The 25,102-nt window shown below is 40.6% G+C and overlaps 1 protein-coding gene across 1 annotated transcript in view; it reads right to left on the bottom strand.

The window, feature by feature from the left end:
• The window catches only part of LOC142197863 (solute carrier family 12 member 9-like), a 212,154-nt gene that overhangs the window by 175,727 nt on the left and 11,325 nt on the right, over window positions 1-25,102 (bottom strand). The window contains exon 2 of the mRNA XM_075268511.1: window positions 23,189-23,323. Coding sequence (XP_075124612.1) covers window positions 23,189-23,323 — 135 coding nt within the window. The remainder of the gene's footprint in view (window positions 1-23,188; window positions 23,324-25,102) is intronic.

The raw sequence follows: 25,102 nt of genomic DNA on the forward strand, positions 1-25,102 counted from the left end.
CTGATGTAGCAGTGCCGAGTGTGCATCAGATGTGTAGTTGAGCAAAACTGACTCAGCACTGCTAAGTCTCTGCATTCGCATAGGAATGCATTGGCCAGCCTTCGGCCAATCAGCGCTGGCTCTGCCGGAGGAGGCGGAGTCTAAGGTCGGACCTGAATGGAGACTGGTGTGGAGCGATCTTAGACTCCGCCTCCTCCAGCAGAGCCAGCGCTGATTGGTCGAGTTCCGTACTCTGGCCAATCAGCGCTGGCCAATGCATTCTATTAGCCCGATGAAGTAGAGCTGAATGTGTGTGCTTAGCACACACATTCAGCTCTACTTCATCAGGCTAATAGAATACATTGGCCAATCAGCGCTGGCCAATGCATTCTATTAGCTTGATGAAGCAGAGTGTGCACAAGGGTTCAAGCGCACCCTCGGCTCTGATGTAGCAGAGCTGAGGGTGCACAAGGGTTCAAGTGCACCCTCGGCTCTCCTACATCAGAGCCGAGGGTGCGCTTGAACCCTTGTGCAGCCTCGGCTCTGCTACATCAGAGCCGAGGGTGCGCTTGAACTCTTGTGCACACTCTGCTTCATCAAGCTAATAGAATGCATTGGCCAGCACTGATTGGCCAGAGTACGGAATTCGGCCAATCAGCGCTGGCCAATGCATCCCTATGGGAAAAAGTTTATCTCACAAAAATCACAATTACACACCCGATAGAGCCCCAAAAAGTTATTTTTAATAACATTCCCCCCTAAATAAAGGTTATCCCTAGCTATCCCTGCCTGTACAGCTATCCCTGTCTCATAGTCACAAAGTTCACATTCTCATATGACCCGGATTTGAAATCCACTATTCGTCTAAAATGGAGGTCACCTGATTTCGGCAGCCAATGACTTTTTCCAATTTTTTTCAATGCCCCCGGTGTCGTAGTTCCTGTCCCACCTCCCCTGCGCTGTTATTGGTGCAAAAAAGGCGCCAGGGAAGGTGGGAGGGGAATCGAATTTTGGCGCACTTTACCACGCGGTGTTCGATTCGATTCGAACATGGCGAACACCCTGATATCCGATCGAACATGTGTTCGATAGAACACTGTTCGCTCATCTCTAATTATAATGGAAATTATCTTATTAAGCTAACTGTAGTCATTAAATGACATCGATGTCTTAATGGTTTGGCCGTGACTGAAACAATTCTTACACGATAATGTTAGCACAATCATAAAGCACTTGTACACAGCTCTTCGTTGTGAATCTATAACAATCTTTCGAGAAAACTTTCCCCAAGTCTGATAAATTTTTGAAGAGATAGAGTAAATTTCCAATGAATATAAACTATCATTTTCTTAGCAGAGACACACAGATTATTGGCGGGGACACTTGTTATTACTTGCATCAGACAAATTATATGTTCAGCTTTATCCTGTGCTGCTATTTTATCTGTTATTTTTCAGAAGAGAACATTGCAGAATGACAAGGCAGAGGAGAGATGAAAATGAGTATTAAATGTCCACATAGTGGTCACATGAGCAAGGATTTTCTGATAACAGAGAACAATAGATTATAACCTGCTACCTCCTCAGAGTAGAGAATATGGCACTGGGAGTTACTTGCAGATACATGTAATATACCATAGTCCTATTCTCCTGGCCTGCTCTTCAATGAATTTATTGATTGTTTATATGTCAAAAGACATATAATGTGTAGAAAATCGGACCAAACGTGGACCTTTATCATAGTCACTACAAGAAACCCAATAATTATAGTCAGTAAGCTCTTATAGACAAGGCCCAAGCTCCCATAGTTTGATATATTACACTGTAATGTCTGATATTGTCTCTTCGTGTTCCGTCTGATTTGTAATGTGCGGTTGCATATGCTGGTACTATATACATAAAGTAAGAAAATAATAGTTATATACTATTAATATTATTGTTAAATAAACAGAAATAAAATTATCTATATCAAAATAGAAGCAAAGTCCATAAATATACACATAATACAGTATATACATGGAGAGTCCTACAGAGGAACCATGATTGTAAAGCATATACTTGTATCCACAAGACTCCTGCTTTAGGACTGTCTGCTCATCAGTATCATAAATGGATGTCAGAATTTCTATATATAGAGCCATAATGTAAAAAGGAAGGGAGGAGGAAGTCCTGTGTAACCCAGACTTGATCTGGTCATAAAAATAATATGGTCCATGGAAAGCTTGAGCAAGTGAGGGTAATAGCTACACATTATATGTCTTTTGTCTTTGTATATAAACCATTAATAAATACACTATAGACCACACACTGGACTGTGGATAGTATCCAAACCACATGCACCTCACCCCTGACCGATGCACCACATCAGCATCCTGTCGCAGCTAGACTGCGGGTGAAAATGCTGGTCGCAGAAAATGAAGATGAATTTCTCTTCATTTTCCACCCTGTGAACTAATAGTACTCAAGTCCAGTCCTGTGCTAGTGACATCCACCTACTAAGTAGTGACTACTCAGGAACCGCAACCAAGGGATTCCTTGAGTCCAGAAGCCTTAAAGAGGTACTTTCATCACTTGGGGCACATGCAGTTTTATATACCGCTGTACTGTGAGCGCGAGGAGGAATGCCTCCCCCAGTACTCGTCTATGGATGAGCACTATTAGGACGGGAGGGAGGCGTTCCTCCCCGCTCTCACAGTACAGTGCTATAGGCGCTATTGTGATGAAGGGCGTTTCTGACTGACTGTCAGGAACGGCCTTCTGACAGTGAAGAGCTACGGTACTGGCACTGATAGCTCTTCACCCGGGGCGAATCAAGGGATTGTTTAGACTTGGAGCCAAGTCTGTCCGGCTGTCAAAGTGGTTGCAGCAACAATTATCCACATCCTACTCACATATAACTGGGGAATAGGAAATATTGTAGGTGCAGCTGGAATAGCTTCAAGAAACTGATAGCTATAAAGATAAAAGGTCTGGAACATCAGAATTACTGCAAAAGGAGAATCTCCGGATGATTAGAACCATTATAGGAAATAAATATAATAGGTTATGACATTGACAGCATCTAGATTATAATTTCTGGTAACAATAATAACGGCCTATGATTGAAAATGAAGAAAAAAACTGAGAAATGATTAATGTTTGTAAAGGATGGCTGATAGGAATTTCTGTATTTGTTTGACCCTTGTTTTGTTCCCAGAATGCATTGGTCAACAAGACAAGTACTGTATTATAACTATTACACAGGCAATATCATGCCCAACGAAAGTGCAGTAGAGCACTCATGTAATAATGTGCCCTGCAAATAATCCAATAAAGCAAGGATTGCAGTCCAAATTGCAGGTCAAATAAATTATGCCAAAAATCGGAGCAATATGTGGTGTCCACATAATAATTTCATACAGAGTCCTGTTAATATTGCTATACTGTGCTCATAACATTATACGGTTGGGGAAACACAGGTAGCAGGTTGGCTAACGGAGAAACAAAAGTATGCTTGCTGAAAAATCTTGTTAAAGGTCACACTACATTTTTTGCGGAAGGATAAAAATGCTCCTCATCACTTTTGAGGAGTATTTTTAGCCACGAAGGAATATTTTTTTACCAAGATGCAGTACGGAGTTCGCAATGTATAAATACTATTTAGGCATAATAATGCTAAAAGGTCGCTATTTAGGAAAGGAAACCATTACTATAACTGTCTTCCATGTCTACATAGCATGCTGTCCGCATGAGTCATGCGGAGAGAAAAGTACTTCATGAACTACTTTTCTCTCCGCATGACTCGTGCGAATACTGCGCGGAAGACACACCGACCCCATTATAGTCTATGGGGTCATGTGCTTTCATAAGTTCACCGCTTGTCAATGCGTTCGGTATTCCATTTGGGAGGCCCCCATGTGGACTCCCCGAATGGAATACTGAATGCAGATGTGAACCAGGCCTTAGTCGCATGTAACTTTGTTATGCTTCTGTGTACAGAGCTGTGTAAGGCATTTTTGGTTTTTGACTCAAGATCTAATTACTTATGTATGATGTTTTGTGGAACGTACAACAATTTGATCACATTTTGTTAAAAAAATTTTGGGAGGCAAAATAGTGATTTTGCTTTATGATCTATGCTACCCTAATGATGTTTGTCATGTCGCATAAATATTTTTATATTTTAGGCATTTTGGGACACAGTGATTCCTAATTTGTTTGTTTTTTATATTTGTGATCTAACTTTTTTCTTTTTATTTTTTTAACTTTTTCTTTTCTCAACATACTGTGATTTACAAATATGCAAATTTTTGGGAAATCTCAGCATTTTCAGATTATTTTCTGCAATGTGTGGATGGGGTTAGCCAAAATCCAATCCACTTTCCAGGGACAGTAAAATGCTGCAGTTTTTGTTTATGCTATGTAATCTATGGGAGTATACTATGTATTGAAGTACATTGCACTGGGGACCAGAGATCCCAGGTTCAAGTCCCCTTGTGGGCCAGGAAAAAAAGTTTAAAAAGTTAACAATAAACAATGAAAAAGTAAAAAAAAAAAACCCTCAACTTTACATTTAAATAACACATAATACCATAAAATCAAAAAGCAATACATTATGATAGCATTATGGGTTTTTCCACATGGACCTCCAAAAATCCCTAATAAAAGCTAATAAAAACATTACATGTTCCCCACAATGGTGCAAAATAAAAGAATAAGCCTTCACTTAGCTATGTCAACAGAAAAATAAAAAAGCTATGAGTTTTGGAAAACATGAAAAAAGTCACTGTGCATTATCGTACAAACTACCGTGCATCTGAGTGCAAGGAAAAATAATTTTGCAGGAATCTGATACCTGTATAGTCATTGTTGTGTCTTTGCATGCTCTGCAAATTAAACAGCATGCAGTGCACTAGTAATTGCAAAGTACAGGACATCACTGCCATTGCCAAATGGTGCAAGTATATGTTATTCTGACTTGCATTCATCTCTACATAATTTAAGGGGTCATAGATTTGGTTTTTTGGCTACAATTTGTGCTTTTCTGTCCCTCCCGTCAAACTTTGACTTTAAAACATTGTTTCTTCTGTCTACAGATATTTTGTTGGTATTTGCATACTGAGCCTTCAACACTCCCATCAATCCACCAACTCAGATCACGGGTGTATCAGGAAGAGTTAGGCTGAGTTCACACAAACTTTTTTAGTCAGGATTTTGAGGTCAAATTCGCCTCAAAATCCTTACCAAAAAGAAGGCTCCCATTGAAATCAGTGGGAGCCAGTCAGTTCTTTTTTCCAGGAGCCGTTTGTTCCGGCTCACAGAAAATAGAAGCGAAATGCTCATTCTTCAGGCAGATTCACCTCGTGAATCTACCGGAAGACACTACCTCCTCCTGACTAGGCCCATTCATTGGGCCTAATCCAGAGTGGAGTGTGTGACTGGAAGCCGGTACACTGCACCCGCCTCCTTCAAAGCTACCTGAGGCGGCCTCTGCGTCAAATTCTGTTCCAAAATACCCTGTGTGAACTCAGCCTTAAAGAGGCTATCTAGGCTTAGAAACCATGGCTGCTTTCTTTCAGAAAGAGCTTGACTCTCTCTTCTCAATCAGTGTCACCATGTCCATTGGTGAAAGTGGAGCATTTTTGGAAAGAAAGTAGCCATGTTTTATAAACCTAGATAACCCTTTAAAATTGACTATGAATACACATACATATATGTACAAAAAACAACAACAAAACAATAAATCAGTACTTTTGCAGGAACTGAGTAATCTAAAATACATTAACACTTTCACTTTAGGAAACTTTTACCTTAAGCAGAGTATACTGATGTTTGCAGGACTTTTCTCTCCACATTCATTGAGTAAATTCAGGGACAGAAACCCAGAACGGTGAGCAGTCGCAGGTGTGAATGTAGCCTTACGTATTCATCAACCAGAGCAAGATTTGCCTCCCCCAGACACTTAAGCCGGTTGCACACGTCCATGTGCTAACTGGATGCCATGAAAGAACGGCACGGGCGGCGCACGGGAGAAATGCAGATGTCACCCCTATGCTGCCCATGCACTAGTTGTGCTTCCATGGCCTCTTTCCTTCAATGAATAGGAGCCACGGAAGCAGGGCCACAAAATCGGACAGGAATAGGACCTGTTCCATATTTTGATATCCAGAAAGTTGGCCCACACGTGACTTTCTCATTCACGGTCAGGTGTACGGGCCCATAGAAAAGAAAAATCCAGATAGCACACTGACCAGACATATGGTCATCTGCAAGGGCTTACTCAGAGCCAAGTGTTCACTCGGTGGTTAGACCTTTCTACCAAACTACTGACGTGTATCTGGATAAGGGAAGCAAGCGTAATGTAAATTATCTTGATAACCAAACATAAAAATTCTAAGACAAGCTGTCTGCACAGACATTTTAATGTTATATACAGAATTTCTTTGAAAGCACCACATGACTCAACGCACTCATAGCAAGTCATAGTTGCAACCCTGTTGAGCACTATAACAAGTGGGCTTTCTTTTACTGCAATGGTATGATCTGTACTGTGTGCGATTTGGCTTGTTAATTGCTTTCGGAGTTGGCATTCATCTTATTAGCAACATATTACTTACAATGTTATCATTATACAGTATATTAAGGTTCTTGAAGTTGACATAACACAAAGCATTACACCGCATGAGGAATGAAAGTGTACCTCTCATTTCACAGATCACTACAGAAATCACTAATGTGAAGGAATCAGATTAGCAGGATGGCAACCGTACTCAATTTCTTTCAGATAGAGTACCACAGAATTAAAGGGAAAGTGTCAACAGAAAATCATCTATCGTTTAAATCAAGTTTTTAAAGCATACGCAAACTTCCCTTTTACATGTCAGACTGGCAGCAGGCCCTGGTGAAAGTGACTTCCATTACTTTGACCACATATGTTTTACATGGAAGTTCATGTGGTGCCTGATCTATTGCAGCCTGGAAATGAGAGCCTGAAAAATCAAGGAAGGCGCTAGTTTCTGATGGACATGTGAGGGTCCATTCACACGGAGGAAAATGGTGAGCAATTTGGTGTGGAATTTTCCGATTTTCTGAAAAGAAAGCCTCCCATTGATTTCAATGGGTTCTGCTAGCAGAAAATTAGTGGAAAAAAAGCTAGCAGAACCCATTGAAATCAATGGGAGGCTTTCTTTTCAGCGTGGAAAATTCCACACCAAATTCCTCACCATTTTCCTCCGTGTGAATGGACCTTGAATGTGACATTTTAAGGCAAACAGAAGATCTGTGCTGAAAAACTTCAGGCCAAATGCCTTTAATACATTGTAGAAAAGCTCTGATTCCTCTATACTAATCATTTCTGCAGAGATCCATGAAACAGGAGGACGACTATTAATTAAAACTCCATACAGAGACACAATCCTTTATTTTTCCCACAGAAATGGGAATGATCCAACCTTCACTGCCCACTGGGGGTGAAGTAGGATTCTGTGAACAGGCAGATGTCGCACCCACCGTGAGACATCTGCCCATGAACTGCCACCATTGGGCATCAATTAATCAAAATTTTATGCCGTGAAGGGAGACGATAATGTCAGTTTTATAATTTGCAAACATTGTTTATGGGATTAAGCCACAGGCCAAGAACTAAATTTAATCTATTAAACGCACCCAGAAATTGGCACAAAGTCCTTCCAGTAGCTTTCTTTTAACATCACCAAATGTTTCAAAATATGACATAAGAAACGTATCTACATATTCTCTCGCAAAATTATACATGTATTTTGGTCTACAGTCAGAGAGTAAAGTTTAAGGAAATATGTGGCAACCAATTTCTAAAAAAAAAAAAAACAAACAAACAAACATAAAACAGACATAACATGAAAAAACTGAACTAAATCAAATGTTTACTTCTGCCCAGAAACTGAAAACTTCTTGAGGCCCTATTCACATCAGCGTTTGGTTTTCCTTTCGGGGACTCCGCTTGGGGACCTCCCGAACGGAAACCTATATGCAATATAAAGCAGTTACCTGGACACCCATGGACCATAGACTATAATGGAGTTTGTGTGGTTTCCGCTCAGTTTCTGCATGAAACATGTTTAGAGAAAAGTTCTGCAACACTTTTCTCTCCACATGCAGAAACTGAGTGGAAAGCACATGGACCCCCATTATAGTCTATGGGATCCGTGGGTATCCTGAAGGTAACCGCTTTTTAATGTGTATAGGTTTCCGTTCGGGGGGGTCCCCAAGCGAAACCCGAACGTAGATGTGAACCAAAGCTCATTTTCTTTACACTGGTAAAATCTCTCTTTGCAAAGGTTCATAGGTATGATCATGAAAAGATATTCTTTCGGGGGACATAGAAATGTTACAAAGACTTATTTTCATTGATCAGACATAGGCTTAAAGGGGTGACCATTTAAGTGAATTTTCCCAAATGTGCTGGAAAAAGAACAATAAGGATATATTCACATCTGACCTGGAGTCTCTGTGTCAGTCCATCAAAAACCCCATGCAAAAAAGTCTTATAAGCCCTACTTTTTCATCTGCTGAAGTCTGCAAAAAAAATAAACACCTAACGGACCCCATTATAGTCACAAAGGTCCCTCGGGATCCATTACTGTAACCATTTTTCCATTCTTCTGGACCTGTGACAGACCAGAAAAATTGACAGTATGTGGATTATGCTACGTTTACATCAACATCTTTCTATTATACAGTTATTATAAATTCACAGCCAGTGTCACCAGAGCCACTGAGCTGAACTGGCTCCTTCTTTAGTACATTCTGTTCACCTGTTTTCATTGTGCTCTGGTCCTCAACATGGCCGTTGGAGACATGTGACCAGGCCAGTCTTCGTATACTCTGCATAAACTATTTAAGCCAGCTTTTGTTGCATAAATTACCCCAGCACACCCTCACCATGTCCCACTTTCAGGAAATTGTTGTAGTTGGCACAAAAATGACAGATGCAACAGTTTATGCCACAACTGACATTTAATAACCTGCAAACCCAAGTTTTGCAACTTCATTTTTTACATCAGAAAACTAGAGAAGTAAATGAAAAATTCAGCTGTCTAATGGCCATTACAGAAATGGCTGTCACACCATTTTACAGTGGTCCAACAGCCTCTACAACAGCATATAAGTGATTTAGAAGAGATTGGTGGCAGTAGATACTCTTGAAGGTGAACCTGTAGCATTGAAAACACTGCTACATCTGGGGCCATTATGTTATAGAGAGATAGGTTAATAGAAAGTTTCGAACAAACACATTCAGAATACCTTCAAATTTAATGATTGGAAGTTTTGTTCTTTCTATCAGTGACTGGCAGTCTTCTTTAATAAATGTGTATAGTGGGACAACTGTCAACTGACAACAAAGTCACCTCAAACAACAGCCCGGGACGCAACAGTTTTGGAAAACGCAGTATTTCTGATGCTTGTATTTTTCTGCAATGTGTGGATGGGATTCGCTAGAGCCATACGATGGCGTTTACACCATGTGTGTTCCCCAGCTTTAATGTTATAGGGAGGCAGCAATGGTTACCTTCTGTATAAGCATTTCTTCAGCATCTCTTTCCCTGTTTAAGGGTAAGTTCACACAGAGTTTTTTGGTCTGGAACCTGAGGCGCCTCCTCCGTTCTGGACTAAAAAAAGGATAGCCGCGACTGAATGCCAATGCACTGCACCGGCATCCAGTCGCGCACTCCGCTCCGGATTAGACCCAATGAATGAACCTAGTCGGGAGGAGGGAGTGTCTTCAGACTGAATCGCAAGGCGAATTGGCATGAAGAATGAGCATGTCGCTTCCTTTTTCTTCCAGCTCCTGGAAAAAAGAACTGACCGGCTCCCATTGAAATTAATGGGAGCCATCATTTTGGTCAGGATTTTCAGGCGACTACAACCTCAAAATCCTGACCAAAAAACCCCCATGTGAACTTACCCTTAGGCTACGACCCCACATAGCGAGCCACAGCCAAAAAAGCGGTGTGAGAAAAACCACGATGGACTTTCTGATTCAATTATACCTATAGGAAACTTTCTGCTTCAATAATAGCTACAAGGAAAACGCCAGTGTTCCCGTAGGTATATTCGACGTGCTGCAATTTATAGAAACTCAACAGTTTTATCAATGTTTTATATTTTTCTGTAATGTGTGTATGGGATTATCATTAGTCCTAAACCCTATCTCGAAAGAATTCTGGTCCAAAGACCTTGAATTCCACATAATTTTTTGGAAAATATGATTCCTTAATAATACATATAGTTCCATGTCAGGGCTTTAACCAAGATTATAAATTATATCTATGCACTGATGTTAGTAGCAGAGATGGTTCTGTCACAACCTGACATTCATTTTCATGAAAAATACTGTGGCTGACATTATTATATATGTAATATCTGATCAAAAGGAGCACATTTTCAGAACTATGCATTATGCATTAATAGATGACACTACCTTGTATTTGTGAAAGTCTTGTTCCACCCCATATAACAAGGACATAATGTATACGTCTGATTCCTTGTAAAATGATAATTATAGTTATAATAATAATCTAAAATGACAGATTTTAAAAGTCTTGGACAAAATAGATTTAATGTGGTTTGGGGTCAGAGCTTGGAAACAAAAAGCCAGCCAAAAAGAAAATGGATATGAAGATTAGGATTATGCGCACAATTTACAAGTGAAATACAATCTACATAGAGAATTCTTGCAGGATTTGGGAGGGATTCTAGACCTCAAACCGTGCAACAGCAAGACCAAAGTTAATCAGTGTCAGCTAAACTAGCTAGATATTATCCTGCAATAAAAACATGTTTACTGGAGGAAAGTATAATCCTACCTAAATAAATCCCCTGAAAGTACCACCTAATATATGCAGGAAAATTCTGGTCAACAACAAGAAAAAGAAAAAGATAATCGAACTGGAAAATGTCCAGCGGAAGGCAAACATGTTATTACATCTGTATTAGAGGACTTTATTATCAGCAAAAGCTGTCTACAGAGAAAATAACCACATAGGAGGAAAATCCACAACTGCACCCATCTGGGCCCTGGTTTCCCCTCCTCAGCCACCAAACTGATTGTGATATGTATCAATATTCACCGTTTACTATGTAGAGAAATCGCCTCGGCAGGCCAGCAATCTTCAGGGCTTTCAATACATTAATTCCTTGTATGCAGAGGGTTGAGAAATAGAATGTTTTATGCTCTGTTCACACTTGTATCAATCTGCAACACTATTCTTGCCATTAAAAATAGCAGAAATCCCTCAGTCAGTTCATTGGTTGCTGTTTTGGACCTTTCACCACCTCCAGCAATTCTAGTACTTAGCATCCTTTAACAGGTGCTACTCCATAGATTCCAGCAAAGTTGGAATTTGCTCTAGCCCCCACCATTCCCGAGCAACAAGTGCAGTTAGTTTTGTGGTCTGATGTGCCATTTATCCTCTGTAATCTGTAAGACAAGGGGGGGTGATTCAGAGCTCCACTCAGAGGCAGTCAGTGTCAGAACTCAGAATCACACACCTTGCCTGTTCATGTCTGATACCGCCCTCCTGACAATACAGAGCCTAAATAGCATATCATGTACCAAAACTAACAGCATTGATTGCCGGGAACAGCAAGGGCTACAGAAAAAATTCCAAGTAGTGGAGCAGAACCTATTAAATGATGTAAAGAGCTGGACTTGTAGGAGGTGGTGAAAGGTCCTCTTTAAAAATGGCTGTGTAATAAGGCCTAAACGGATTTTAGGCAATGGAAAAAGAGGGGCAGGAAATATGTATCATCCCCTAGAGCTCCAGACTCTTGTCCTCTCCATCAGTCTTTGTTTATATGGCAGTAGTGATACTGTCTCTGTTAACCTCTGTGACTAATGAGGCCAGTGACTGTCCGCAGTGGTCACTTGAGAATATGGGGAAATCATTGCCGCAGCCAAGTAAACATAGACTGGTGGGAAAGACCAAAGCAGTAGCATTCGAGTACAGCTCCCCCCGTCCCCCTACCAAGCTTTATAGAACTCAAACACTCCCTTTAAGCATATAGGAATGAGTGTATTTAATAATATCAATATTTATCTCATTTAACAAAGCGTGTATTCTGGACCAAGATGTAATGCACATTTTTTTCAATAAAGCTACTATTTTCTCTCTGAACAACTACTAGGTGGCTCCCTCCTTCCTAATTTGCAGTTCACTCCCTGTTACAAGGGAGGGGAGAGGTGAAGGTCTCTATTCACAGCCTCTGAATGTTTACACATAGCTTTGCTGCTCTGTACTCCCTGAACACTGCTCAGAGAGGAGTCTGCCACTTCTCACAGCTCATATTGAGTGCAAGTAAAGTCCACCCACTGCTGACTAGCTTGTTGTGTTATTGCTGATAAAATATTAGTTATACACAGCAAGCAGCTTTCCTGATTTCTCCAGTATGTTTTAGCTGCTTCATATCCAGTGTCTCTGGAGCTCTTACTTTATGTTTTCCTTGGCTTTTACAACTATATGTTTGCTATTTTACAGTTACTACTAGCAGAATTACATTTAAAAAATCCAGTAGCAGTAATAATGGATGGAGGAGAAGGGTACACTGTTCTTTACTGTACATGTCAACTGCCTCTGAGGAAAATGATAAATTTCCTGCAGCCATTATGGGGATATTAACAGCATAAAAACTGATAGGACACCATGTATGAAGGCTTACAGTGTTGGCCCAAAGTATTGGCACCCCTGCAATTCTGTCAGATAATACTCATTTTCTTCCAGAAAATGATTGCAAGCACAAACTCTTTGGTATTAATATCTTCATTTATTTTGCTTGCAATGAAAAAACACAAAAGAGAATGAAAAAAAAGTCAAAACATTGATCATTTTACACTCCAAAAATGGGCACAACCTTTAGACAAAATAACTGTGAACAACCGCTTCCGGTAACCATCAATGAGTTTCTTACAATGCTCTGCTGGAATTTTAGACCATTCTTCTTTGGCAAACTGCTCCAGGTCCCTGAGATTTGAAGGGGGCCTTCCCCAAACTGCCATCAAGAGATCTCTCCACAGGTGTTCTATGGGATTCAGGTCTGGACTCATTGCTGGCCACTTTAGAAGTCTCCAGTGCTTTCTCTCAAACAATTTTCTAGTGCTTTTTGAAGTGTGTTTTGGGTCATTGTCCTGCTGGAAGACCCATGACCTCTGAGGGAGACCCAGCTTTCTCACACTGGGCCCTACATTATGCTGCAAAATTTGTTGGTAGTCTTCAGACTTCATAATGCCATGCACACTGTCAAGCAGTCCAGTGCCAGAGGCAGCAAAGCAACCCCAAAACATCAGGGAACCTCCGCCATGTTTGACTGTAGGGACCGTGTTCTTTTCTTTTTTTTTTTTTCCTCTAAACTCTATGTTGATGCCTTTTCCCAAAAAGCTCTACTTTTGTCTCATCTGACCAGGGAACATTCTTTCAAAACGTTTTTGGCTTTCTCAGGTAAGTTTTGGCAAATTCCAGGCTGGCTATTTTATGTCTCTGGGTAAGAAGTGGGGTCTTCCTGGGTATCCTACCATACAGTCCCTTTTCATTCAGACGCTGACGGATAGTACGGGTTGACAACGTTGTACCCTCGGACTGCAGGGCAGCTTGAACTTGTTTGGATGTTAGTCGAGGTTCTTTATCCACCATCCGCACAATCTTGTGTTGAAATCTCTTGTCAATTTTTCTTTTCCGTCCACATCTATGGAGGTTAGCCACAGTGCCATGGGCTTTAAACTTCTTGATGACACTGCGCACAGTAGACACAGGAACATTCAGGTCTTTGGAGATGGACTTGTAGCCTTGAGATTGCTCAAGACAGACTGTCCTCAGACAGTTCTTTGGTCTTCTTTCTTTTCTCCATGCTCAATGTGGTACACACAAGGACACAGGATAGAGGTTGAGTCAACTTTAATCCATTTCAACTGGCTGCAAGTGTGATTTAGTTATTGCCACCACCTGTTAGGTGCCTCAGGTAAGTAACAGGTGCTGTTAATTACACAAATTAGAGAAGCATCACATGATTTTTCAAACAGTGCCAATACTTTTGTCCACCCCCTTTTTTATGTTTGCTGTGGAATTATATCCAATTTGGCTTTATGACAATTCTTTTTGTGGTTTTCCATTGAAGACAAATTAAATGAAGATAATAATACCAAAGAATTTGTGATTGCAATCATTTTCTGGAAGAAAATGAGTATTATCTGACAGAATTACATCTAGTTATTTGAGAATTAATGTAACTTGTTTGTTAATGTATGATTGTTGTACTAAAAAAATTAAATAAAAATTATTGAAACAAAAAAAAGTTGTAGCTTTATTGGTGACACTTCACACAGTCCAGCAGTATATAAATCAAAATGGCTTTCTTCAGCATAAGGATAAATCACATAACACAAACAGTCCTTACTTCAGGATACAAAGGTAAGTCTCCAAAGTTTCCTCACAAATGCACATGGGAGGTTTTTGCCTTTTTCCTCCAGACACCCAAGGCAGTGTGTACATGGCTTTCTCAAGCAAGAGACGACCACATCCACTTCCTTTGGGGAACCTCAGGTCTTTTAAAGCTGATCTCTCGGGTCACCAGAAAACCAGGACTGGAGCATAGGTCTAGGTCTACAACCACTCCTAAATCCTGCACCCATACTCCAGCCAGTCACCATGTGGATACCAGCCAACTCAGTGGAAGGTACCTGCCATCTACTACCTTTCCATCTGCCTGTTTACATTTGTAATGAAACCATAACAGTACTTGCAGAATATGGTCCAATGCCAGCCATGTGGCAAGAATTGTCAAAGCAGCCTTGCTAATTAAAAGTACAATGAAAGATGCAGTTGGATTCACTGAAAAATGCCTCATACCTCATGAAAGGAGATTGACTGTATAAACACAATTAAGATATAAATCATCTAGTAAGAAAACATGAAGTTACTTTACATGTCAATGGTTCAGGAGTCAGTTTACAGTAGTAAAAGCAAGACATACCAGTTACATCAGATTTTGATTGTAGTTTTGCTTTTATGGGTAAGTAATAATTTCATCTACTGACTGTGAAAGTGTTTAGTGTCTCTATGTTTATAGCCTGTATTGCTAGCTGACTTGGTAGTTTGTATCTATAAACATGTTTTATGTGGCAAACAAGTCATTACCACAAGAACACAAAAGGTATTCAACCTCCATAACAGGAACACAAACAAGGCAAGCCAGTACTTGTGTTAAAAACTAGTTATATATTCAAACTTTTTTTTTTCAATTTTTTAAAAAACACAATTAAAAACAGAAAAAACACTGCTTGCCCAGACCACTGCCTTACAATTGGTCTGAATCTTGCAGATCACGTAAGAAAGCCGTTTTAAACATACTCAGAGGTTTTGGTCATCCTAGTGAGCGCTGCTGAATCAGCTATGTGAACAGAGAAGTTACTTCATAACATACTTTCTAAACAAGACCATCCTTCAGGACTCAGTTTGAAAGAGAAGACTTGTCATAAATAAGCCAATGATGCTGAAAAGAACTTACAGCGGCAATATTTTTGAGGGTTTTTTTGCTGTGGGTAAGGCCTGGTTCACATCTGCGCTCTGCTTGGAGACCCTCCCGAATGGAATACTGAATGCATTAAAAAAAAAAAACAGTGAGCAATGAAAGCACATGGACCCCATAGCCTATAATGGGGTCCGTGTGTTTTTGTCACGGTGTCCGCATGAATCATACAGAGAGGAAAGTAGTTCTTGAACGGGAAAGCCGACAGTGCACTGAATTCAGCTTTCTAGTGGTATATAAAACCGCATGTGCCTGAGGATGAGAGGTCCTCTTTAATGGCACACAAACAAAAGTGGCAGTGTAGAACTAACATTATGTCTTAGTAGCTATAGCTAGTCACATGACACTGGCTCCACCAACAACTTGAAGCTAACCAAACTACCTCTATTATCAGGGGCCAATAAGAGAACATTATGACATTAGTTGGCTCAATTAATTACATTGAACTTGCTCACATTAATTATATCAATTATTTTGCATCCATGCCATCCTGCCTCACACTGCCATTAGCTAAAGGCTATGTTACTAGATGTACACTATCCGATCAGGATTGCTGATATGTGAATAACCAAAGCCAAACTTCATTACTTAGTTGTCAAGCCTGTACCTGTATTTTCCATGCTGTACCTGTACTTGCTGTTCCCTCAGAGAAACTATAGGTATTGCCTGGCTGCATATCACTGGGTTTCACTCCAGATCTGTGGCTGGCTTATGACTAATTGATATGCCAAATCCTAAAGAACAGAAACCAGCTAGAATCAGTAATAGCATGCAACAAGCAAACACCAAGCTTTGGGATATTCAGCCTCACACACGTAATACTTTCTATAGTCTGGCTTCAGGCAGTCACAACCTACTGTAGTGCTTATATTATAATTCTGCACACCATACATCCTTATATACATCATCCTAGCTGACAGCAAATATGCCGCCTTTGCTGAACGTACCAAATGCTAATTCATAAAGTGAACTTCATCTACATTTAGTGCATGTCCTTCGTGTTCCTATGTCCCATTTTCAGTCTCTGTACTCTGTGCTTTTTTCCAGCAAGTTCCTGCTAATCTGTCCTGTGCCTCACCAGGCTGGCATATGGATTAATCACACTTGGCTATGGAGATTTCCCAGCTATGTCACCCTGCCTATGTGTTCAGTCCTTTCATTCCCTTGCAGTAAGGTTGCTAATGTAGACATTCTAGGTGAATTTGTTATTTAACTATTTGGGATTGCAGAGCACCATAGATATGGATGATACATTAGCTCTAAAGCTGGACATACACATCACAATTGTCTGCACATCTAATATGTATGTATTTCCGGTGGCAGATGTCAGGTGAGAAAAATTATCTGACAAGAAAAAAGCCAACAGGTTTTTGGTAGTAGCTTGCTCCCCTGTCCCTATTGCAAACTGAGCCAGGCGTACATATGGAGATGGGGGGATTCAGGAGGAATAGCTGTGTCGGCCTATAGCTATCTAAAATGTATTGCCATCCTAAGATATGCCATAAATGTCTTAAAGAAGACCTTTTATGTCCTCTGTCTTAGCAGTGTTATATATTGAAAGAATATATAAGAAAACTGAAAGTTCGCTGAATTCTGCACACTTTCAATTCTGTTGGTATGTGCCCAAGTTGCAGAGATATTGATACCATTAGTTTGAACACCAATATCCCTGCACTGTCAGAGGGACAGACCTTACAGTGTCATTACTGGGCTATGAGCAACAACCCCCGATGGTAATCTTCCATAGCTGTGCACTGTTGGGGTGGGGAGGGGGATTCCTCAATACCTAGGGATGACGCTGACCTGTAAGGGCAGCCTGACAGTGCAGAGATATATATTGATAGCCGAAACTAAAAGCACCAATATCTCTGCTACTTTTCAATTGTAAAGGGCTAAGAAATAAAACAAAAACAATGAGACAAAAGGTGATAAGTCCCTATTCTGAATGGGATGTGGGGAGTGACATAGTAGGTACATGGTGATCATTTTGTGCAATACACATCCAGTGATATAAAGAGGGAAATGATATGACAAGCGTAGCTAAACAAGGATTAAAAAGGAACTATCATCTCCTCTGTCATAGGAAAAGTTATATACTATTAGAAAGTTCTCCATGTGAATTTCATGTGCTTTTGTTTTCTTTGGATATTTCCCCGTTGCAGAGTTATCAGTGCCATTAACATAAGCTGTCGATATCACTGTACAGTCAATTGGGGGCATACTTTAACACCTAGTGTCTTTTCTGCAGATCCTGTTCACAGTGCAAGTGTACAGTCAGGAGAGCGTTCCTCCAGAAATGATGTTAGGCTGTAAGCCCGCTCCCAACTTATAGCACAACGATATCACAAGTCACAACTTCCCATATACAGTAGGTGGTAATACACATTGAACCTCTCTCTAGTCACACAGCATATGTAGTACTGGATACTATGGAATGACTGCTTACTCCTCCCTCGCCTTCCCCAAGTTCCATTTGTTTCTTGTGCAGTTTCTTTATAGAAATATAAAGTAGGTGGAGATAAATAAAATAGAACAACAGAACAAGTTTAGCAGTGCCCTCAGTCACTATATATGTGCTACACAGAAGTGAATCTGTTAGTGGTGGATGATAGCAGGTGATAATCCTGCTGCTTTTGTTGATATCAGGTTCATTTTGCCTGCTTTTATACAGTTATATAATTTTAACCATTTGTAGTCATATATTTCAGTTAATTGGATAATAAAAGTTAAGTTTCACCCTCGCACATTTACGTATCTCCCAGCACCTACGCTCCAAACCTTATTCTTTTCGCTAAAAACTGTGAGTGTTAAGTGCAAGCCTAATGGTCCAGGGCAAAGAGTTTCTCTGACTTGTGTTATAGTGAATTCTAGGAGCATTTATCTGTTAGCCATTGTTCTGTCAGGATTTTTGCTTTTTTCAACTAGTCAGGCAGTTTAAAGATTTCTCTCAATGGAGCCTTTAAATAGTTACTTTATTATATTTTGTAGAATCAAGATAACCTGGTTTAACCAGGAACAAACATGAACTCAATGAACTATTACTCACTTTAAGGAGTAGCATGCCATCAAGTGGAATAAGCATGTAACTGCAGTATTTACGCACTTAGTTACTATACAGACACTATCTTCTTGAGCTAGTAAAGTCTTAATAACAATAACAATTATTGTGATCCTGTATTATATATTATTGAATCCATGTACTACTTCAATTAAGAAAAAAAAAAAAAACAGTTCAGGCGCTTTCTGTCATGGTTCATTTCTTTTTAACAGAGGAAATGAACCAGATATGTGAACTCCACCTAACAAGTGTATCAATGCTTCAGATTTCATCAGCCTTATTGTGCTACACAGGAGCCATGGTCTCACAATAAACCTCAGGAAAGACATTGAGGGGATTTTATCATGGGGAGTACTTTTAGGCTAAGGCCCCACATAGCCCCAGAGTTTTCCTCTGCAGACTTTTTGTGCCTATTATTAGAGATGAGCGAACGGCGTTCAATCGAATTGGTATTCGATCGATTATCAGGCTGTTCGAGATATTCAATTCCAATCGAATACCACGCGGCAAACGCACTAAAAATTCGTATCCCCTCCCACCTTCCCTGGCGGTTTTTTTTTTTTGCACCAATAACTGTGCAGGGGAGGTGGGAAAGGAAGTAGGTAAACGTAGGCATCGAAAAAAAATCGGAAAAAGTAATTGGCTGGCTAAATCAGGTGACCTCCACTTTAGACAAATGGTCGATGTAACATTCGATTAATTTGAGACTGTGAACTATGTGACTGTGAGACAGGGATAGATGTACTGGCAGGGTTACTAGGAATTAGCTTTATTTAGGTAGGAATCTTACTCAAACAGCTCTTTGGGGCTCTATCTCGTGGCAGCCCATTATATGCTACTCGGGATCCCTGTCAACTTGTGTTATGCGGGAGCTGCCTTTTTCTCATAGGAATGCGTTGACCAGCGTTGATTGGCCAAATGCCATACAGTGTACAGCATTCGGCCAATCAACGCTGGTTCTGCTGGAGGAGGCGGAGTCTAAGATCGGTCCACAGCAGTCTCCATTGTGGTCTGATCTCAGATGTAGCAGAGTTGACACAGCGCTGCTACATCTCAGGTATCGCAGAGCTGAGCGGGAGATGAATTTTTCCCATAGGAATGCATTGACCAGCGCTGATTGGCCCGAATGCCATACAGTGTACAGCATTTGGCCAATGAATGCTGGTTCTGTGAGGAGGCGGAGTCTAAGATCTGTCCACAGCAGTCTCCATTGTGGTCCGATCTCAGGTATAGCAGAGTTGACACAGCTCTTCTACATCTCAGGTGTAGCAGAGCTGTGTGCTCAACACTGCTACATCTGAGATCGGACCACAATGGAGACTGCTGTGGACCGATCTTAGACTCCGCCTCCTCACAGACGAGCCTTCGGCAGAACCAGCGTTGATTGGCCAAATGCTGTACACTGTATGGCATTTAGCCAATCAACGCTGGTCAATGCATTCCTATGGGAAAAAGTCAGCTCCCGCATTATTAGTGGCGTAATACAGGGACTTGGGCATGTCAGATGCCCCCAGGCATGCTTCCCCTGCTGTCCCAGTTGCATTCCAGAGGTGTTGTCATCATTTCCTGAGGTGTCATAGTGGACTTGGTGACTGAGTCGAATAGTGGTTTCCCCTGAAACGAAGCTTTGTTCCCCATAGACTATAATGGGATTCTATATTCATCCAAATAGTCGAATATTGAGGGGCTATTCAAAACGAATAGCATGCAGAAGACGGAAAGCACAGAACGGAAAGAAGAACGCACGTGTGAACCTAGCATAAGTGGTTTTGAAATCGCAGCATTTCAGCTGCAGACGTTTTTCTGCAATGTGTGGATGGGGTTAACCAGAATCCTATCCACTTTACAGGTTTTGTACAACGTGGCATTTTTGGCCGCAGCAATTCTGTAATGGCCAAAAACGTTGCATTTTTCTCAGTTTAGGGCCCAAGCCTTTAAAGACTTTTTGTGTTTGCTGGCAAGTGCTTTGGTGTAATTTGTGACCTCATTATTTATTAAATGTTGCACGATTTTTGGTAAACGTGGCGCCTCCCTATGTCTAACAATGTTGAAATCGCAATCATTTTTGCGATCGCATGTAAAAGTCACATTTAATACACCTCTGCAAAGACAGACTAACCATGGCCACTTTTCCACTCACTTTTCAAAAGTAGAGAATGGTGTAAAAATGCAAATAGCTGCAAAATTATTAGCCAAAGAAGCCCAAAATGTTGCAAATCCCTATTTTGTGACATAGTATACCTGAATTCTGAATTGCAGGTCCAAAAGATTGCTGCATTATTTAGTAGAACCTTGAATATGAAATAAATACAATTTTATTGTCTTGGAAGTCTCATAAAATAAAGGCTCCATAGAAATCATTACAGTGTCAGAGAACACAAGTTCCTTTCTATACATGCTCTGGCTGATTTACCGATAAGGAAGGTATATGAAAGTGTTAAATTAAGTGTAAAATGAAGTATAAAACAGAGTCGAGAAAACAGAAGCATAGGTGAATTGTCTTTATTCCATTACTATGCGGCTCGCACTGTCTCTATGACAACACAACAAAAAGAAACAAAACTGCTAACTGTGCATGATGGTCTAATAACCCAGAAAACAGAAACAAAACTGGAACAGTCAAAGCTTCAGGTAGCAAAACGCAGTGTTGCATTTTCCATAGAGTTTTTCATTGAGGTTTTTGCTGTGTTTTTCTTCCCCTATTTAATTTATAATGAAAACGCATGCAATTTCACAAATAAAATGACCTTGCTACATTTTTCTGAAACGTATTTTTGAGAAACGCAGTTTTTCAACAGGTCTTTTTTTTGTAATGTGTGGTTGAGACTAACCAAAATCGTATTCACTCTGTTGGCACTTTAAAATGCAGAGGTTTGTTTCTGCATCCGCCAAAAATGCTGCATTTGCGTAATGTGGGGCCATAGCCTAAAACAAACTGCACCAACAAAAACACCGTTTTTTTTCCACAGAATTTATACCATAGGGAAAATGCTCGATTTTCTGCAGGTAAAATTGACCCGCAGAGTTGTTTTCCACAATGTATTGATGGAATTAGCCAGAATCTCATTAAATTTGCTTGTACTGTAAAACGCAGCGTAATTTTTCTGCTACATTTCTGCAATGTGGGACTTTAGCTTCAAGTGGTTTTCTGGGCTTATTGATTGATGAGCTAGCCCTAGAATAGGTTACCAATTGAATAACACGCCATGTTTGACACACAGGAGCCCTGCCAATGAGCTGCTTCAAGAGGCTGCAGTGTATGGCTGAGCACTTGGGTCTCAACAGAAAACCAAGCATAGTAGCATACACTTGTACAGCAGCAGTGCTTAGTATTGCAGCTTAGTCCATTCACTTGAATGGGGATGAGCTGTGAACAGGCTATGTGACCAATGAACATGACAACAAATGGATTGTGACACAGAACAGAGCTCTACAAAAGACTCTGCTCAAATAGCTGATTCGTGGGTGTCCTGTATGTTGGACTGCTGCCGATCTGCAACTGATGATTTATCCTAAGGACAGGTCATCAATTAAAGCTCAGCAAATCCCTTTAAGGCCGGGGCCCCACATGGCATAAACATCTCTACAAAGAAAGGCCTTAGTGTGAATGTAACTTGTTTCAGTTTCTACAGGATTGGGGGAAAATTCGCTGATTAGTCATGATTAAACCAATGGGACCCCACCAGAATAGGTGTCCCACAGAGAGGTTGGCCATGCATTGCATTTTTCTATTTTTCCTGCCTAAAGGCTAGAAGAATTGTGTGGGTGAGGTAAGATACTGTATGTAATAATAGATCTCAGTTTAAGGACAGGGAGTGGCGACTCTTACTAGTATACGCATGAAGGAAAATGAAAGTGAAAATGTTCAGCTTTACACACTTATGTCTCAGAATTCGACAAAAGGTGGAGGTATGGAGACCTTCTGATAACACAAAGCTTCTGCTCTACTGTCTTTTCACCAATATTTATGCCCACAAGCCAGTGCTAGACATAGATAGATTTTACACTGAATTTGTCAGGTAGAAAGTTTTTTCACTTCAGATGATGCCAATTATGAAAATCAGCTTCAAAAAGCAGCTCCAAAATTTGCCTCCCATTACTCCAATAAGGGTAAGTTCACACAGAGTTTTTTGGTCAGGGTTTCGAGGCCGTATCCACCACAAAACCCTGACCAAAAAGACGGCTCCATTCGAAATCAATGGGAGCCACTCAGGTCTCTTTTCCGGGAGCTGTTTCTTCCCGGCAACTGGAAAAAAGAAGCGAGGTGCTTATTCTTCAGGCCAAGTCGCCTCGCGATTCGCCCTGAAGACACACCCTTCTCCGGACTAGGCCCATTCATTGGACGTAATCCGGAGCAGGGTGCACCAGCTCTCAGTCGTGGCTACCCGTTTTTTTGGATCGGAACCTGAGGTGCCTCCACCTCAGGTTCTGAGAGTCCAGATTACAGCTGCTACATGGATATGCACACAAACTCTTAAAATTTATTCTATCAGAAGGTTGAGTAAAAAAAACATCACATTACTAAGAAAAGAAAATATAATTATAAAGATTCATGTACCTTCATGTTCTTAAATTATTGTCAATAATGAGTATGTAGCAGCTTTCTCATAAAGGATACAGTAAGCTCCACCAGCATCCAGTGCTCCATTGGTCGATATGGCACAGACGGATAGCACAGTCATACCAATGATAAAATAAGAGAGGACTAGCATGCCAATTGTCTCATAGAGACCAGACTGCCCCACAACAAACCCTGCAAAGAAACAGAAATGCATGTTTTAACATTGTGAAGATCCTGAGAGAAGTTGCCCTGATATAACAGACCCTGCTCTGTCTATTTACATAGATTTTCCCATTTTACGCATGTATGCCATATCAATAGGATAAGCCATAAATTATTAATGTGAGTCCCACATCTGGAGCCCATGCTTGTCATCCTAGCTCAAGAATGGAGTTGGGAACCCCATCACAATGCCAATGTAAATAAAGAAGTGGCTGCACATCTATGGCTCTCTATTCATTCCTATGGTAGTGTGGAAAACAGTTCAGTAAGTATGTCAACTTCCCTTCTTGAGATATAGCCATAGAAAAACCATAGTCAGCAACATAAGTGTATTATGAACTTGTAATGGAAATCCAGAACATCATTTTATCTTCTATTTCATCAGGAGCATCTCCATCTCCGTTCAGCCGTTTTTGCATGATTGAGGCACAAACATCCAAATTTTCACATTTATAATAATAATATTAGTAAGTATAGGAAGGATAGGATACTATGTTACACTGCTCCTGCAGCATCCTTATCTCAGACAGGGCTGTTATCTCTCTGTGTAAACACACGCTAACTCTCTGTGGTTTGTGCACACATATTTGCATATTATCTGATCTTCTCCAGTGCTGACAAACTGACATGGGCAAAACACATTTAATCCAAATTGGCAGTTTGCCAATTTTAAACATGCCGGGAAAAAGAAAATCTAATTTGTCGCAAACAACAACATCTATGAAGGAAGCCAGAAGTCACAGAGTTCTCCTCAAGCAGAGCTGATAAGGATCATCAATGCCAACAACACACACATTATATGGCATCCACAGTGGGGGGAACGAGGTCAGCAGCAGGCCAGCTTCACAGCTGTCGAAACGCCGGAGCAGGCGGATCATCAACACCAATAACACGCTCATTATACGGCATCCCAGCGAGCTGCTGAGGTGCCGGAACAACCACAGGCACAGTGTGAGGAACAAGTTCAGCAGCAGGGCAGCTTGAGAGCTGCTGAAATGCCTGAGCAGGCAAACGATCGACAGCAGCAATTTGCTGAATATGCAGTAGGTGAATCATCGACGCCAACAACCCACAGACGAAGTCGTGGGCATATTCTAGTTGGTTAATAAATTTGATTTCCATTGATGATTTTTGTGTGATTATGTTGTCATCGCATTCAACTTTGTACAGAACAAAGTATTCAAAATGAATATATTCATTCAGATCTAGGATGTGTTATTTGAGTGTACCCTTTATTTTTTTGAGCAGTGTAATATATATAATACTAGCTGGTACCCGCGACTTCGTCTGCGGTGATTGTAGAAGTGGGTATATACAGGCGCGGGTAAGGTTTTCGTACTGTGTATAAGGTATGGGATATGAAATGTAACTTTGTATCTTGTTGTTTCTGTAATTCAGAGAATACGTGAGACTTTTGTGTTGAAGTTACTTTGTATTTGAGCTGCTATATATACGGTGTTGTGAGAAACTTTACATAGTGGCTTTGGGACAGAGGTATTTGAAGTTAACCCTTTCCCGCCGATGGCATTTTTTGATTTTGGTTTTTCGTTTTTGACTCCCCTCCTTCTAAACCCCATAACTTTTTTATTTCTCCGCTCCCAGAGCCATATGAGGTCTTAATTTTTCTGGGACAAATTTTTGTTCATGATGCCACCATTATTTATTCTATATAATGTACTGGGAAGCAGGGAAAAAATTCAGAATGGGGTGGATTTGAAGAAAAAATGCATTTCTGCGACTTTCTTACGG

Source organism: Leptodactylus fuscus, chromosome 3, assembly GCF_031893055.1.
Source record: "Leptodactylus fuscus isolate aLepFus1 chromosome 3, aLepFus1.hap2, whole genome shotgun sequence".
NCBI lineage: Eukaryota > Metazoa > Chordata > Amphibia > Anura > Leptodactylidae > Leptodactylus > Leptodactylus fuscus.